Raw genomic sequence first — 16,445 nt, 5'->3', positions numbered from 1 at the left:
AGCAGATGGAAGACCTCTCTGTCTCTACCTCTCTCTGTAACTCTTTCAAATAAATAAAATAATTCTTAAAAAAATTATGTACCCCTTGACTCAAATCCCCTCATTTCTCTCACGCCAGCCTCTGGCAACCACCTTTCTACTTTTTCCCTGTTACTAGTTCATAGTAAATTTTCTATTCAAACCAAAAAAATAGAATACTTGATTTGTAGTGAGTTACCTTAATTTTAACCTGAGATGAATAAAATTAAAATTAATTTCTACATTGCCACAGAGGACAAAAGAAAATCTCTGGGGAGACATTATCTACTTATCAAGAAAATTTCATTTTCAGGGAGATTTACCTTGATTTCTTACTACTTTTTAAAAAAATTTTATTTATTTATTTATTTTTTTATTTTTGGACAGGCAGAGTGGACAGTGAGAGAGAGAGACAGAGAGAAAGGTCTTCCTTTGCCGTTGGTTCACCCTCCAATGGCTGCTGCGGACGGTGCGCTGCGGCCAGCGTACCGCGCTGATCCGATGGCAGGAGCCAGGAGCCAGGTGCTTCTCCTGGTCTCCCAGGGGGTGCAGGGCCCAAGCACCTGGGCCATCCTCCACTGCACTCCCGGGCCACAGCAGAGAGCTGGCCTGGAAGAGGGGCAACTGGGACAGAATCCGGCGCCCCGACCGGGACTAGAACCCGGTGTGCCGGCGCTGCAAGGCGGAGGATTAGCCTAGTGAGCTGTGGCGCTGGCCTCCTTACTACTTTTTTTTTGAGATGCAAACACATCCTCCCTGGCTCTTACAGCAAAGACGGCAGTTAAAGAATAGGAGCCATGCTCATCTCAGGCCCTGGAGAAATGGTTTGGGACCCAGGTTACCATCTCTTCCTGGCAAAGCGTCTTCAGCTGTGTTTTAAAACCTGAGCAGTGGCCTCCAGCTCTGGGCAGCATTCCTGCTGGGTTGGTGGCAGTGTGATTTCAGACACAGGAAATGGAAACGCTGCAGAGAGCGTGCAGAGAGCAGCGGGCGGCGGATTTCACAGAGGAGAGCCTGGCTAGTTTTCCAGTGGTGCTGCAGAAGCACTTCTGAGCCCCTGATCTGAGAGTCCCAGGTAGCGCTATGGAAGCTCTGGCATGTGTCCTTTCTGTGGAGTGTTTGTTGGGATGAAGCAGCGAGTTTGGATGGGCAAAGGAGCAGAGCTGTGAAAGTACTTTTAGGAGGAAGAGTATTTCAAAGACCATTTCTTAGGCAGACCGAGTCTTTGCTGAGTCAAATTGGGAAGATTTCTAAGAAAAAGAAGTCGGCCGGAGCCGTGGCTCACTAGGCTAATCCTCCGCCTTGCGGCGCCGGCACACGGGGTTCTAGTCCCGGTGGGGGCGCCGGATTCTTTCCGGTTGCCCCTCTTCCAGGCCAGCTCTCTGCTGTGGCCAGGGAGTGCAGTGGAGGATGGCCCAAGTGCTTGGGCCCTGCACCCACATGGGAGACCAGGAGAAGCACCTGGCTCCTGCCATCGGATCAGCGCGGTGCGCCGGTGGCAGTGTGCCGGCCGCGGCGGCCATTGGAGGGTGAACCAATGGCAAAGGAAGACCTTTCTCTCTGTCTCTCTCTCACTGTCCACTCTGCCTGTCAAAAAAAAAAAAAAAAAAAAAAAGGTATGTTGTGATGTCCTGTTAGAACAGCTCACAGGGCAGGGGAGAAATGAGTTAGATAACAACAGTGAAGAAATCAAGTACCACAGGCCAGAGGGTTCAGGAGATACAAGATTAAAAGTTGCCTCTCATCATTCATTTTGTACTCTGTATGAGATGGGGGGGGGGGGTGTCTGTGAATAAGAGTGAGAGCAGGAGAGCAAGACAGAGAGGGCAAGGAAGCAGGCAGGCACCTCCTCCAGGGCACTGATAAGGTTCTGGGTGGACTTGTTGATCTCCCCTCCAGCGGGAGGCATTCCACTCCCCGGCGTGAAGAAGGCTGTGCTGGGTCCTGGATGCCCATTCATCTCCACTGTGTAGCTGGCCTTCATAGGACAACACATTTGGTTGTGCAAAATGAAATAAACCACAAACACGTAGAGTCCCTGCAAGAGAAAGCACACCAGCATGTCAAAGGACATTCTGATAACACGGCTGCACAAGGATCACAGGTGTAAGAGGAGTGGACTTTCTACTAGAATTTCCCAGATTCTACCCAAACCTGGGAGTTACAGGATGTGTTAGGAGTCTAGCACGAGGCCCCTGTAATAGTCAAAAGCCATAAAAAAAAAGTTAGCCAGTGTCATTTAGGAAATCTGACCTCTTACCAACAAATTGTGTTTTTTTCGTGGTTAAAACGTGCTACTGTGATACTTAACCTTTCAAATATATGAAAGCAGAGTTACAGAGGTATATCTGATTAGCTGTAGATGTTTTGTTTTAGAAAACAAACCTCTTGTCTCCCAAAAAGTCACCATCCTTTCCCATCTACCTCTGTCTCATTTTTTCTCTCTCTCAGCAGAATGGCTGAAGTGCACCACTGATGCTTTGTTCACATTGCAGATTCTGGGAGGGCAGCACTGACTGCAGCTCCTGATTTCATTTCTAGGTGTCACCTCTTTCTTCCATCTGGAAACCGAATCGCCAGGTCAGGGCTCAGAGGAATTCCATGGATTATTTAACAGCCAGCACGCTTTGCTGCTCAGTACATGTTACATAACAAGACAGTGATCTTGTGCACGCCTCAAGAGCTGCTGGGCCTTTAAATTCTTCTGCAACCCGGTCAAACGCTTGATAATTACTCTGCTTCCGTCACAGATAGCCGCTCGCGTTTTGTGCTTGTATTCCGGACATTGCCTACCCTGGCTGTCCTTCATCATCTCCACAAGGGATCTACTGTGTATTTCTAATGGTGCTTCTGTAACGCTTGGTAATTTTGACCTTTATGCGTAGCCAACAAGATATGTTAAATGGTGCCTTTTGTATCTGCTCCTCCTGGTGTTTTAAGTTTTGGACTCAAACGAGAATGTTTGTAGTTACTAAAATTTTTAATCCACAAAAATAAAAGTAATTCAGTTTATTAGGGAAGAAAAGGAGATAACATGAAGGGTTCTCAGAAAATAAGAATAAGTCTCTTCATTTTGTGACTGCACTCTCCCAGGTCCCTAACATTCCCAGAAGTGTAGAAGCATTAATGTACTTGTAGGCCTGAAACGTGCATCTGCTGGTATAATCAGTAGAGTCAATGAAAAACCACCCAGTGCCCGAGACTTAGGAACAACTTTTATATAAAATGGAATTAGACGACAGTCCTCAAGTATGCCAGCATTTGATCTTTGCTGCCATTTCTGGAACAATATATATATATATATATTTTGACAGGCAGAGTGGACAGTGAGAGAGAGAGAGAGAAAGGTCTTCCTTTGCCGTTGGCTCACCCCAAATGGCCGGCGCACCGCGCTGATCCAAAGCCAGGAGCCAGGTGCTTCTCCTGGTCTCCCATGTGGGTGCAGGACCCAAGCACCTGGGCCATCCTCCACTACACTCCCAGGCTACAGCGGAGAGCTGGGCTGGAAGAGGAGCAACCGGGACAGAATCCGGCGCCCTGACCTGGACTAGAACCCGGTGTGCCGGTGCTACAGGCAGAGGATTAGCCTATTGAGCCGCAGCGCCGGCCATGGAACAATATTATAAGCCTTTCTCCCTCCTCCTCAGGTTGGTAGCTACTCTGTATAATTAAAACAATGTTTTAGAATTAGTGGTTTATCTGCTAAGAGTATTTTTAAATGGAATTGCTGTAAGTATGGTATAAAATTAAACAGAAATGGTTTATTACCCTTTGAACTAGGGTTGTTGGGTTTTTGGGAAACAACGTTAATATTGTAAATTATGTAGGGTAAGTGAGTTAGTTTCATGTGACAGTGATACTGCAAACTTTAGCAGAAAGAAATCTTCCTGAAAACACTCATGCACATCCAAAATTTTTCTTGTACAAATAACTTTTCACATGGTTATGACCTAATTACATTGGCCGCAGAGATAGACAAAACAGGAAAAAAATTAAACTGTCAGCCCTAAAAATGGAGCAAATGTTACTGATTTATTTCAGGATTGTCTAAATGTTGTGAAGTGATAGGGTAAAGCTGGATCAGGAAACAAAACCCATGCTTTAAAATTCATCTCTAAGGACCCATTTGTTAAAACAGCACATTCTCTCTCTTGTTTGTTTTTATTTCTAGTCTTCTGTGCTTCAGGAAAGGAACTGCCTAATGAAAATAACTTGCATGTGAAAATCACACTTTTTTTTCTTCAAAGTACAGAAATACACAGGCAATATTTTGCATCCTTTAGAAGTGTCCCAGGAAACACACACATGATCGAAATGGAAAGGAAAGAATGTTTAAGTGCAGATTGTGTGGCATTTGTCTGTGTCCTGCCCAGGCTGGGCAAATATAGAAATGGGGCCTTGATTATCCAAAGTACTCAGCTGCGGAGCTTTCTGACCTCAGAGTAAAAACAAGTTCCCAGTTCCAGACGCTGCTTCTGAAGTCCCAGGCCCTCTTCTGTATGTTGAGCTGCAAAACAACTTTAAGAGAGCATCTAGAATCTCAGCTATTCCATCCAGTATTTGCTGATTGCCCACTCGGTGCAGTGTTGGGTGCTGAGTTGCAAGCATAAGCATTTCTCTCCTATTCTCAAGGTGCTTAAGGGGAAAGTGATTGCCAAAATGATTCAGATGCTGCTCGGTACACTCACATCCCAAGTCCTACCCCAGCTGCCTGCTCACACGCACCCTGGGAAGCAAGTGATGGCTTAAGTACTTGGGTCTCTGCCACCCACATGTGAGACCCGGATTGAGATCCAGCTCCTGCCTCTGACTTAACCCCACCATGCTGTTGGAGACTGAACCAGCAGATGGAAGATCTCGATCTCTAGATTGCCGTCTCTTTACATTTCAAATATTCTTTTTATTTAAAAAATACAATAGTCTACAAAATAACAGGTTCTTCAGAAAAAGAACATATGAAGAGTTCCTCAAACAGATCATGGAAGTAAAAAACGTGTTGCAGGAAAAAACTATGCATGCATTTCAAGGTGTTTTTGCACCCAAATGAACTCAATTTCATTTTGCCATGAACTCTTTGAAGGATCCACCTGTGTTTCCCAGTCTTTACCACGTGAAGGCATACAAGGGAAGGGGATTCTTTCAATTATTTGCTGAATCTCCTACTACAATCATGAAAAAATGCTTCGCAAAGTTTTCAGTTGGAGCCTATCTAGATTGGCCATACCCACAACCACTGATTCTGTATTTCTTTTGGTTTGGAAACACAAACATAGTCACCAACATTCTGTGAGACACAAATGTAATCTCAGTGGTCTAGAGGAGCTAAGAAAGGCTCTTAGCCTCGTCATGGAGTAAAATAAGTACAGGAGATTTGAGTTGCAATCTCAATCACTTCTATCCGTTCCATACAAGAAGACTTAATATCACTTCACAAATTAGACTATGTTATCATGGTAGGGAGAAGTGGTTAAAACAGGAAGCTAAGTTAGGCTTCACACTCTCCCGAGACCTTCTTTTAAGTTCCCTAAGGCTTAAACTCCTCCCTACCCCTCTCCCCCAATTGCCATTACTGCCTTAGTTTCATTGAGTTCTTAAGAGATAGCAGGAGAAGGGAATGCAAACTTCATTAGAATGAAGTTTTCTTCCACTCAAAAAATACAAATGCAAGACTAGGAGAGGAGAGAAAAATTTCTATTAAGTTGCAACCTCCAAGAAAATAAAGAGACCATGCTGTATTTTTTTCATTTACAGTATGGCCTCTGGTGTGCATGGGGAACTTAGGAAATAATCTCTGTTAAATAGGGGACCATGGGTTTTCAGGTTCAGCAGTGGGAGAGAGTAGGAAGGGGTAGGGCAGGCTGGGGTCTGAGGAATGTGGAGGTTTTACACCTTGAAGTCTCACATGGCTGGCACTGATCATTCAGCAGATGGTCAGTACACATTTTGCTTCAGCTAAATCCTCTGTCTCAAGTGGTACAGGTGCCAAGATTCTGCATGGGAGAAAGACACATCCACTCCGGGCTGGGTCTCTCCTCTGCTGTGTTGGATTTTCCGCTGACGGCTTAGTGCTGAGCCTCCCGTGACTTTCCTGTGTCTCTGGCTTTCCTCACTGCAGCTGTCCCTGATGGCGGCTACTTATTTTTTAAAGGCTTGCTGGTTTTGCTCTCCCCTTGGCAGACACACTCCTGGGAAGTCTCCTGGGTCTCTTGTCTCTATCTGCTCTCGGGCAGCTGACCCACTGCTGTTTTGCTTCACTGGTGTCTCAGCAGAGAGACAATGGCTTTAACATCAGTGACGGAACCAATGCCCCGTTTCTGCATTTGTGCCCCCACCCCCAGCTGTGAGAAAGGTAACAGTTTTATCTGTAAGGCTTTAATTTTTGTTATTTTTTACATCTAAAGTATCTCCTGTTAATCATTTCATTTATAAGACTCCACAATCTAGCTCGTGCATTCAATACAAAGAGAAAGCAAACCCTGAACTCACCTTGACAGTAAAGGAGAAGTCTGTACAACAGGAATAGTCAGAAATCTGTGGGAGCAATTATTACTCCAACGCTTCATAAAATATTTGGATGGGATGGGTAACTCCCACGTATTCACTATGATGTATGTTTTGTTCTTCTACAATTCTTGGCATAGTATCAATTCAAACTAGTACTCAGTGAAAGAAGCTACTGGTTTCGCACATGTCCATGCCAAAGTTTGCGGGTAGCGAGCCTTTATTTTTCAAGTCTAGATAGATGTCTCTTCTTCATTTTGTAATTCCTAGGTTTTATCATAAACACCCAGTGTACAGACATGATACTCTTCATTTTATAAACCCAGGCTTCTATCGGCAATGTAAGAACATATATCTCTCTGTCTCTCATGGACTTGAGAAATATTTGGTCGGAGTTCTCTTTGTGATAAATACTCATGAGTCAAAGATAATTATTAGGTCACACCATCATAATATCATCTCCAGATGACATTTACAAGCCCTGTTCTTTAGCTTTTCCTTTGGAGACAATTTTACAGTGCTTCATCTAGGACCCTTAATGTTCTTCAAGTTCCTGTGAAATGTCAAAGCAGGGAGCACTCATCAGTCATGAGACCACTTATCAGGAGCCAGACTACTTCTGACAAGATAGTAGGAACAGCAAATCACGTTTCTTAAAGTTACAGGACTACAAATCCCTGATCCCATTAACCTCCTTGCTTTGAGAGTTCCTAGATTAGAACATTTTCTAAAGTACCAATCAACTTGGGTGGTAGGACTGAGTAGAGAAGACTGGAGGTGGTCAAAAAGTACAGTATAGCAGAGGTTTGGAACCTGTGAATTTTTTAAAGACTTTAATTAAGCATGGAGGAAAGCATTGAGCTGGAGTGAACTTTGAATGATATTTTTTATTTAAAATATCACATTGTATACTTAAATATTGCTATATGTAGTTTTTGTTTTTTTAGATTTTGTTTCTTTGAAAGGCAGAGAGAGAGACAGATCTTCCATTGCTGCTTCACTTCCCCAAATGACCAATAACGTTCATTTCTGGAATAAGCAAGGAATTCCATCCTGATCTCACACGGGTGGCAGAGGCCTAAGAACGTGGGTCATCTTCCACTGTCTTTGCAGTACTAGGAAGTTGAATGGGAAGTAGAATAGCCAGGACTCAAACCAGCACTTGCTTATGGGAGTCAGGTTATCACAAACAGAGGTTAAACCTGGTGCACCACAATGCTGGCTCCTACAAGTAGTTTTAAAGATAATTTTCATCAGCAGCCTTTAAATTGCCTTTTTGAAAATGAGGCCTTAAAAATTTAGTGTCTAGACATCCTTCCCAATCATCCTATGAATTAAGCTTAATTGTTCAGACAGTAATCAGTGACCAAAGAATAGTGTTGATCATGGTGAGGAAAACAGAAAATGGGATGACCCAGTGCCAATAAAACTGAGAAAAGAAGGAATCACTTAGTTGTGGAAGCTAAATTAAATTTCACACATGTTTGAGACAAAAATACGTAAGATATTTTAAGACCATATTTAAGATGAGGAGAGAAGGCAAGGTTAGAGACAGAAGTGTGGTGAATAGCTAATGTAATGTGGAAAGCTGAGACCATGTGGGTATGTGATTTTTTTTTTTTCAAAAGGAAGACATTGTACACAGCAAAAAGCAGAGTGCCCAGGATTGCACACAGCTCAAGGCCACTAAGAGGGAGGAGGAGGACCAGTGAAGTAAACAAGAAACAACTGGCCAGCCACACCCGATAAAAAGGGCAGTGACAGCCATATCAGGGAAGCCAAGAGAAGATCCTGTCCTAGAAAAAATGGTGGGGTCTACGTTATCAAAATCAGTCATCAGGAAGAAAGAGAACGAGAGTTTTGTTCACTTCAGGTGTAACTGGTATCTTTGGGAAAGGCAAAACCACAATAGAGAGATGGTGAGAGTCGATGAAATACATCCTCCACAGCCGTGTGAAGAAATACGTGCTCGACAGTAGTGTCAAGGAGAGCGCCTCTTCAGAGTAGATGACTAACCTAACTCAATACATTAGATCAGCCAGTTCGACAACGTGATGGGAGTGATTTACTCCTTCTACACCACTCACCGCCATCATTATTTTTCTTATTCAGAGCAAAAGACTGAACAGCACAGATAATCCTTTGGAAATCACACCCTGAACCAGGTGTTCCATCTGCAGAGAGATGCTGAAGGCACAATGCACATTTGTTATTCTCTGTGATGCAGGACTAATGTGGGTGTGCTTTCCTGTCTCTGACTTCAGAATCCCTTCTGGAGATGCCTGATGTGAATTCCTGACTTATTCCTGCCCCACAACTTGTGCAAGGCAGTCAGTCAGCCACAGACATTGTGTACACACACACAAATATACATATATACATTTATATAGCTTCTAGATTCTTTTATACTGCTTTTAAGTGGGAAAAGTAAGTCAACTTTGAAGAGTTTACTGATTTCATAATAATGTGGTTAATTAAATATCAAAGATGATCTAACCAGCCTTATTTTAGAAATATTCTCATATGAATCTATTCCAGAACAATGACATAATCCTTACTAAATTCTGAAGAAATGTAGAACTCCACATACTATGCGTCACGGTACTGAGACACAGCTGTAAATTATGTCCTGATGAAAAGAGAAATTTATTGATACAATTGGCAAAATGAGTAGATTCCTGGAAGTCTCACCAGCAGATAAATACTCCTTTAGTTATCAAGCTTCTGGGAATTTTTTTCATTTATAGATTTGAGATAATATTAAGAACCAGAATATATACATATATATATAAAAAAATAAAAAAATGTTGTTTTTTTTTTTCAACTATTCCTTTCTGATGATACAGAATTGTTGAACAGGGTCAAGTTATTTAGTATCTTTCTGTTGTATTTTTAAGATTTTATTTATTTGAAAGGCAGAGTGACAGAGACAGAGAGACAGAATGGGGGGTGGAGAAGAATGGGGGAGAGAGGGGAAGAGAGAAGGGGGAAAGAGAGAGAGTGAGAATGAATGAATGAATGAATCTTTCAATCCCTGGTTCACTTCTCAAATGCCTGAACAGCTGGGGTTGGGTCAGATTGAAGCCAGGAGCCTAGAACTCCTTCTAGGTCTCCCACATGGGTGCCAGGGACTCAAGCATTTAAGCTATTGTCTGCTCCTTCCCAAGGAGTAGATCAGTGGGAAGCTGGATTGGAAGCAGCAGTGGGACTTGATTCCAAGGACTCCTGCATGAATGCGTGTGCCCGAAGAAGTGGCATAGCCTACTATGTCACAACACTTGCCCCCTGCAATTTTCTTATCACTGAAACAAGGACAGAAGGATTACTCCGGTGATTTCTGCAGAATAATTGATTTATCAGCAAAACTAAAAGTCTATGTATACTTTAATTTTCAAAACAAAAATTTAAAAGCAAATTAAATTCATATAGAAATGGGGGAAAAATAAAATATAAGTCGTCAACAAAATTTTTATACCCAATCTTAAAACTCAGAAATAACCAATCTCGGACATAGACTTTCTGAAAGCTACATTTCTAGAGAAGGTTTTTTCCCTAACCATTAATTATGTAAGGACATGTTTTCATATGTAAGCACTTTTTTGGAATAAGAGCTGAAAGTTGTATCTATAGTTGGGCAATCACTGGGGTAACCTCAGATTCTAGTTTGCCTGTGACAGTCTATGTTTGCTTGGGATTCTTGGTTTAGCCTGTTGACTCAGCATTTTTATTAACATCACACTCTTTCACTCAACTGGCCATGACAGTGAATTACACAGCAAACTAGCACTTGCTCACCAAGGGCCCAGCACTGTGGAAACTATACTCTTTGATACAGTAGAGCTATCAACATTATAAAAATCCCGGTCTCAGCCGGCCTTCTTGAGTAAGGATGATCTGCAATTAAAACTCTCTGAACCATCTTTGCCCCATGCACTGAGTTAACACCTAACAGCTGAGTGTCCACCTGGTCGTGCACTGCAGGCTCAGTCCTGCCCCCCAAGGATCTCATGCTCACTCACGAGGTCTGACACTCCCAGGTGTAACAGGAGGTCCTCTGCTGTCTGACCCTCAGACCACAGCTTGATGGGGAAATCAGTCAAGAAGGTGGGTCCAGTGAAGGCCTTACCTAAATTGAGAGATGCCATTCCCAGTATTTCTTTTTTCAAGACAAAATGTTTTTTCAAAATAACAATAAATAATCTTTTTAAAAGTGTTTCATTTACTTAGAGAGAGAGACACAGGAGAGCGAGCGAGCACACTAGCTAGCTCTAAGTTCCCTCTCCAAATGTTTGCAGCTGCCAGTGAGGATGGAAGCTGGGAGCCGGGAACTCCACCAGGTCTTCTGTGTAGTTGCGTGGACCTAACTATCTGTTCCATCACTGCTCCTACCCAGCGTTTAGCATTAGCAGGAAGCTGGAATCAGGAGTAGAGCTGGGATTTGAAGCCAGGGATTCTAGTAAGGTACATGGGCAGCCTAACCTGTGTCTTAACCACTAGGCAAACACCTGCCTCTTTCATACTATTCGTCAAAGATTTTTGCATGTCCACTGTATGGGAAATTCTGTGATCGATAAAGTGCTGTAAATACTTGCTACCTGCTTCAGAGAATACCCTAGAGCTAAAAAGATAGGACAAGTGTACACAGTCAAGTCCGGTGGCATAGACTGTTTGCTGCTATGTGTGGGTCCACACCTTGGATTTCTTCCTCAACAGAAAAGTACAGTTTTATCAAGGGTGGGTCCGTTTCACATGTCACCTGCTTGGGATGAAAGTCAAAGGGAAATCAAGATTTAACTTCATATATCTAGAGATATCTCTATATCTATCGATCAATCGATCGATCTATCTAGATATTCATACATCTACTCCATAGCTTCTCAGCACTTAATTTCTCTATAAGTTACACAGGTAGCAAATGATAAAATTTCTAGTAGGATTTCTCTTAATGACCAGGATCTCAAGTCAATCAACTGTTTTCCTTTTGTAAAGAAACTGTAATTTATATAAAAGTTTCTCTTGCCAAAACAGACATAAGAATTCCTCCTCATGTGGGATCTCTGTCCTTAATGTGTTGTCCAATGTGAATTAATGCTATAACTAGTACTCAAACAGTATTTTACACTTTATGTTCTGTGTGGGTGCAAACTGATGAAATCGTTACTTAATATATACTAAATCTATCTTCTGTATATAAAGATAATTGAAAACGAATCTTGATGTGAATGGAATGGGGGAGGGAGCGGGAGATGGGAGGGGTGTGGGTGGGAGGGAAGTTGGAAGTTATGGGGGGGAAAGCCATTGTAATCCATAAACTGTACTTTGGAAAATTATATTTACTAAATAAAAGTGTTTATAATAATAAAAAATTGCAATATCGATATTGATTGCCTAAATGAATATTAATGAGACTCAAATAAAATGAAGGTAGGATGCATATTTGTAAGCTGTAGATATTTTCTAAAGAGGAGGTGATATTGTTTTTACTGCTAAAAGAATTTGTACAGTGTTAACCTCATCCTTAACCTGTTGATTTGCTTCTTTGTTCAGCACATTCCTACGCATTGAGGTGGTCTCCCACAAGGTTGCCTTCTGAGAAATAACTTGGCATTGTAAGGCTCTGCAGGATCTTGGTGGCTGAACGCTTCCTATGGCCCCAGCCCTGTCTTTCCTGGAACTAGCAGAGAATACACACCAAGGTGTCTGTCTTCTGCGAGGCACTGGTAGCTCATGTGTTTCACCAGAGGACTTGCTCTTTATTGAATCATTTCACAAGAAGGCAGGGAGTGGGAGGGAGGCGGGAAACCTTGAAGGGTTCCCCAGAGCCTTCACCTTTGCAGTAGAGAATACAATGCAATCTTGTAATCTGGCTAATAAGCTCTTCAGTGGCTTGGTCCTCATCTGTCACCACTGCCTGCGTCACGATCCACACTCCAGGCATCCTGAACCATCTGGGGCTTTCAGTTCCTCAAAACGTGCTGTGTTCTTTTTCAAGCTTATCCTGTGGTCTTGCTGTGCCCTCTGCCGCTCTTCCTCCCCTAATCCAGCGAGCCCTACTTGTTCCCTGGCAGGTTCCTCCAGGATGTGGGATGCTTCGTTGGCCACCCCCCCCTTCCCATATGGGACCAGGTAACCCAAAGTGCTGTCCCAAACCCAGCACTTTCCTCAGGCATACTTGCTGGATGAGTGAATACATGAAGTCAAAAACAGCCTATATTACCAGGAGCCTAGGACAAAGAGGGCAAAGCAGACCAACTGCCCCACGTGAAGAGCTTCTGTGTCTACGGGCTCACTCTTAAGGAAGAAATGGGTCTGGTCATATCATCAGTGCTACCTCCTCAATACATCTCCCCAGATGTTTTGGAAGCCTTAAACTTTGACGGCTGCTCCTATACCCATGACTCAGCCCCCATGGCAATATGAGTTTGAAGATGTGTAATCAGAAATTTTTATAGACTTGGGACAAAGGCCAGCTATAGTTGTAGGGGATGTGAAAAGCAATAAAGCTAAATCGTGTGTGTGTGTGTGTGTGTGTGCCCACATATACATTTAAAACTCCTGAGAGTAGATAAAAATGTTTCCACATTTTGCTACTTCATTGGCTTAAAAATAATTTTAGATCTATCAGGCATCAGCTATGTCTAAAGAGAATTTTTTTTTCTAAAATTAAGGAACTAAACCCCAAACCCTGTATTTTTTGTTTCCTTTATGTAGTTTTGCAACTCTTTCATGCAGGGAGTGGTTTATAAGTTGAATTTAAATGTCACCACTTTAATAGGGAATGAAATGATTCTAACACAGGTTGTAATTTTAGAATGAATAAAAATGTGGAATTGATAAAACACAGAAAATATCCCTACAGTTCTCTGAAAGAACAACCTTAAAATATAAGCAAATATTCTAGGTTTGTATGAAGAAATGTTTGTACAGTTAATAAAGGTAATATATTCACATTTATTTACACATCCTCAGTGAAAAAAATGGCAAATCTATGTTTTCTACCCCATAGCAAAAGAATGATTGTGATCTTTTATAGGAAGTGTCAGTAACAGCAAAGTCTGCATATAAGGAAACAGTAAGTCACCCCTGTAAGATATGTGACATGGGACAAAACAGATTTCTCTGCGCTTACCTACTTTTATTTTCTCTTTAGTTTACATACTGTCGCCTGTTTCCTACAGATTTTACACATGTGTGAAATGACGAGGCTTCAGATGTTAGTAAGTTGGGTCTCTGCATTTTCCTTTAATTATGAAGCTGATGTCAGTGGCAAAGGGAATATCTAATTTTGAAAAAAACTTTACTGAGAGGCAGACAACACTCCCATCCACTGGTTCACTTCCTAAGCACCTGCAGTGATTGGGACTGGGACTGAAAGAGGGAGCCAGAAGCCCCACATGGGTGTCAGGAACCCCATTACATGAGCCATAACATCTGTCTCTCAGGGTCTGCGTTAGCAGAAAGCTCAAATCAGGAGCCAGAGCTGGGAACTGAACCCAGGTACTCCAGTGTGGGACACAGGCATCTTAACTGCTAGCTAACTGCCTAATTCCCATTTTGTTTTTTTTTAGGGCAGTTACACTTTAGGAAAGGGAGAACTTCTTAGCACCACTGGCAGAATAATTGCCTAATTGACAGCAGGTGCATACCTTTAATATGCTGTGTGATTGTGAGACCTCTGTACAAACACCTACAAAATTAGTGGTGAATTAAAAACATACTTATTATAGTAGCAAATCAAAGTCAGAGAATCCTAGAAGTGTAAGATACAATAAGCAATATGCACAAGTAGTAGTCATTTCTACACCACTGAAATTCTACGAGCCTCACACTGTATTGGGAACTTTGCCAACATTGCCATTCAAGTATTCCAACAATTCTACAAAGCAGGTGCTACAAGCCTTCATCCTATGGACCTCTGAGAGCTTCAGTAACTTCCTCAAGCACATGGAGGCTTGGAAACCTGGGTGTGAAGTGACTGCAAGCACAGAGGTTTGTGCTGCCTTCAGGTTTGAGAAGTGAAGGAATTCAGGACAATGGCAAAATCCAGGCAGTACTAGGAGTACGCAGTGGAGGTGGCATTCACACAGGTTGGGGCATCTGCAAGTGTTGAAGCCACCAGATGGCCCAGGACACATGGAGTGACCCCTGCTCTCTCCTTCCTCAGTCCCAAACCCATTCTCCATTAAATCCATTATACCTCCAAAATATCTCTTGCAGCAGGTTATGGCTCAAGTAGTTGGGTTCCTGCCACCCACTGATGAGACTTGGGTTAACTTCCGTTTTTAGCTTTAGCCCTTGTCAGACACTGTGGGCATTTGAGGACTAAAGTAGTGGACATGATTCATATTCTCTCTCTCTCTCTCTCTGCCTCCCTCTAAAAAAATAATAAAATCCTGAGAAATTAAAAACATTTATCATTTCACCCCCTAATCACCCCACCAAGCCCCTGTGGTAGTTTTCTATAAGAGAAGATGACACTTCACTTACTTATAACCTTTTAAAGATTATCACTCACTTTCAGATAAAGGCCTACAAATGAGCATGTCTTGGCATCATCTGGATTCTATCCCCTGTTCCGTGGTCATCACAGTCATCCCTCTTCGTCCACATCCAGTTGCACATGTCTAATGCCAAGTCTTCCACCTTAAGGCCTTTGCATGTTCAGTGTCTCTTACATGGACAGGATGGCCAAGCACAATCATGCCCCAAGGGTCCCTTACATGGATAGGATGGACTACACAATCCCAGGTGCTGGCATACCCTCCAGGAATGGATAACCTATCTTGGGCCAGGTACTTCTTGTTCACCCTTCTAATCTCTCTTCCTCAGGGATTCTCCAAATTAGATACCTTTCTTCTGTTTATGCTTCCAACATGCCCTGCACTGTTCTCTCATAGAATACATCACGGTTTCTGGCAGTATTTGTGTAATTATTTTATCAGACTCTGCCTTCCACAAAATACAGCCTCTGTGACCTCATGCATTTGATGTGGGGCCATTCCTGTTTGGTTCTCCAAACCTAATGCAGTCACCTCCTTAATGAACACCTTTGAGTAAAGGAGGAGAGAAGCTACCTGTTGAAGTCTTTTCAGAAATAACCTAAAACGTGATCTGTAAATGTATCCATGATGAAAGCAACAAAAAACAACTTTATCAGAAACTCTGAAGGGTCTTCTAATTAAAGACACATTGATTTAAATGTAAATGGTTAAAGTAAGTCCAACCATTGGTTCTCTGAAGAGAAAAACACTCAGCAACCGAGTGACCAGTGATGACTGAAGCAGCCAGGGAGCATCATCAATTGGCCAGGGATGATTCTTCACTACCAGTGACCCAGATTTACTTCTTGAGGGTCTATTCTGTTTGTTTTCTTAAACTCAGAAATATAACTTTCTTTCCCCAAAGCAGAGAGAAATGAACTATCAAATGAGTTCAATTCAATTCCTTTCAGTGTTTTTTCCTTGTTTAATTTTGTAGTTGCTAAAGAATTTGGACCATCTCTGGCTCTAATTTGTGACCACCAATCCCACTCCAAAATCAGGAGGCCACAGGGATTGCGAAGAGCTCAGTGCCTATCTAGGGCATGTGCTTTCCAGTCTTGGTTCTGCTGCTCAGGAGTGCTCAAAACTCAGTCCACAAAATCAAGGTGGGCTGTGCCCCGAGTCTTTCTAGAATTAACTTTTTTTTAATATTTGAAGAGGATAGCATAGTTGTAGAATTTGTATTTTGCCTCTTCTTGGAGTTTATCATAAAGCAGGTTAAATCTGCAAATTAATTTTTTGTAAACAACTGGTCCATGTCTTGCCCAAATCCCATGGTAAATTATTTCTTCATAATACTTGAATAGTGAATCAGCTTTCTGGAACCTTGTCAAAATAGAGTTGTTTTTGAGCCTGCAAAGCTAAGGATCAACTTTAGATCTGTGA

At 42.3% G+C, this 16,445-nt stretch overlaps 1 protein-coding gene across 2 annotated transcripts in view; it reads right to left on the bottom strand.

The window, feature by feature from the left end:
• The window catches only part of ADGRV1 (adhesion G protein-coupled receptor V1), a 603,645-nt gene that overhangs the window by 12,788 nt on the left and 574,412 nt on the right, over positions 1-16,445 (bottom strand). For both annotated transcript variants that reach the window (XM_089313009.1, XM_089313008.1), the window contains one exon: positions 1,865-2,056. In XM_089313009.1, the coding sequence (XP_089169135.1) occupies positions 1,865-2,056 (192 nt within the window). The remainder of the gene's footprint in view (positions 1-1,864; positions 2,057-16,445) is intronic.

Source organism: Oryctolagus cuniculus, chromosome 14, assembly GCF_051225735.1.
Source record: "Oryctolagus cuniculus isolate XC-2025 breed Fujian yellow rabbit chromosome 14, ASM5122573v1, whole genome shotgun sequence".
Lineage (NCBI taxonomy): Eukaryota > Metazoa > Chordata > Mammalia > Lagomorpha > Leporidae > Oryctolagus > Oryctolagus cuniculus.
The sequence above is the reverse complement of the archived record's forward strand: the minus strand, read 5'-3'. Positions and strand labels throughout refer to the sequence as shown.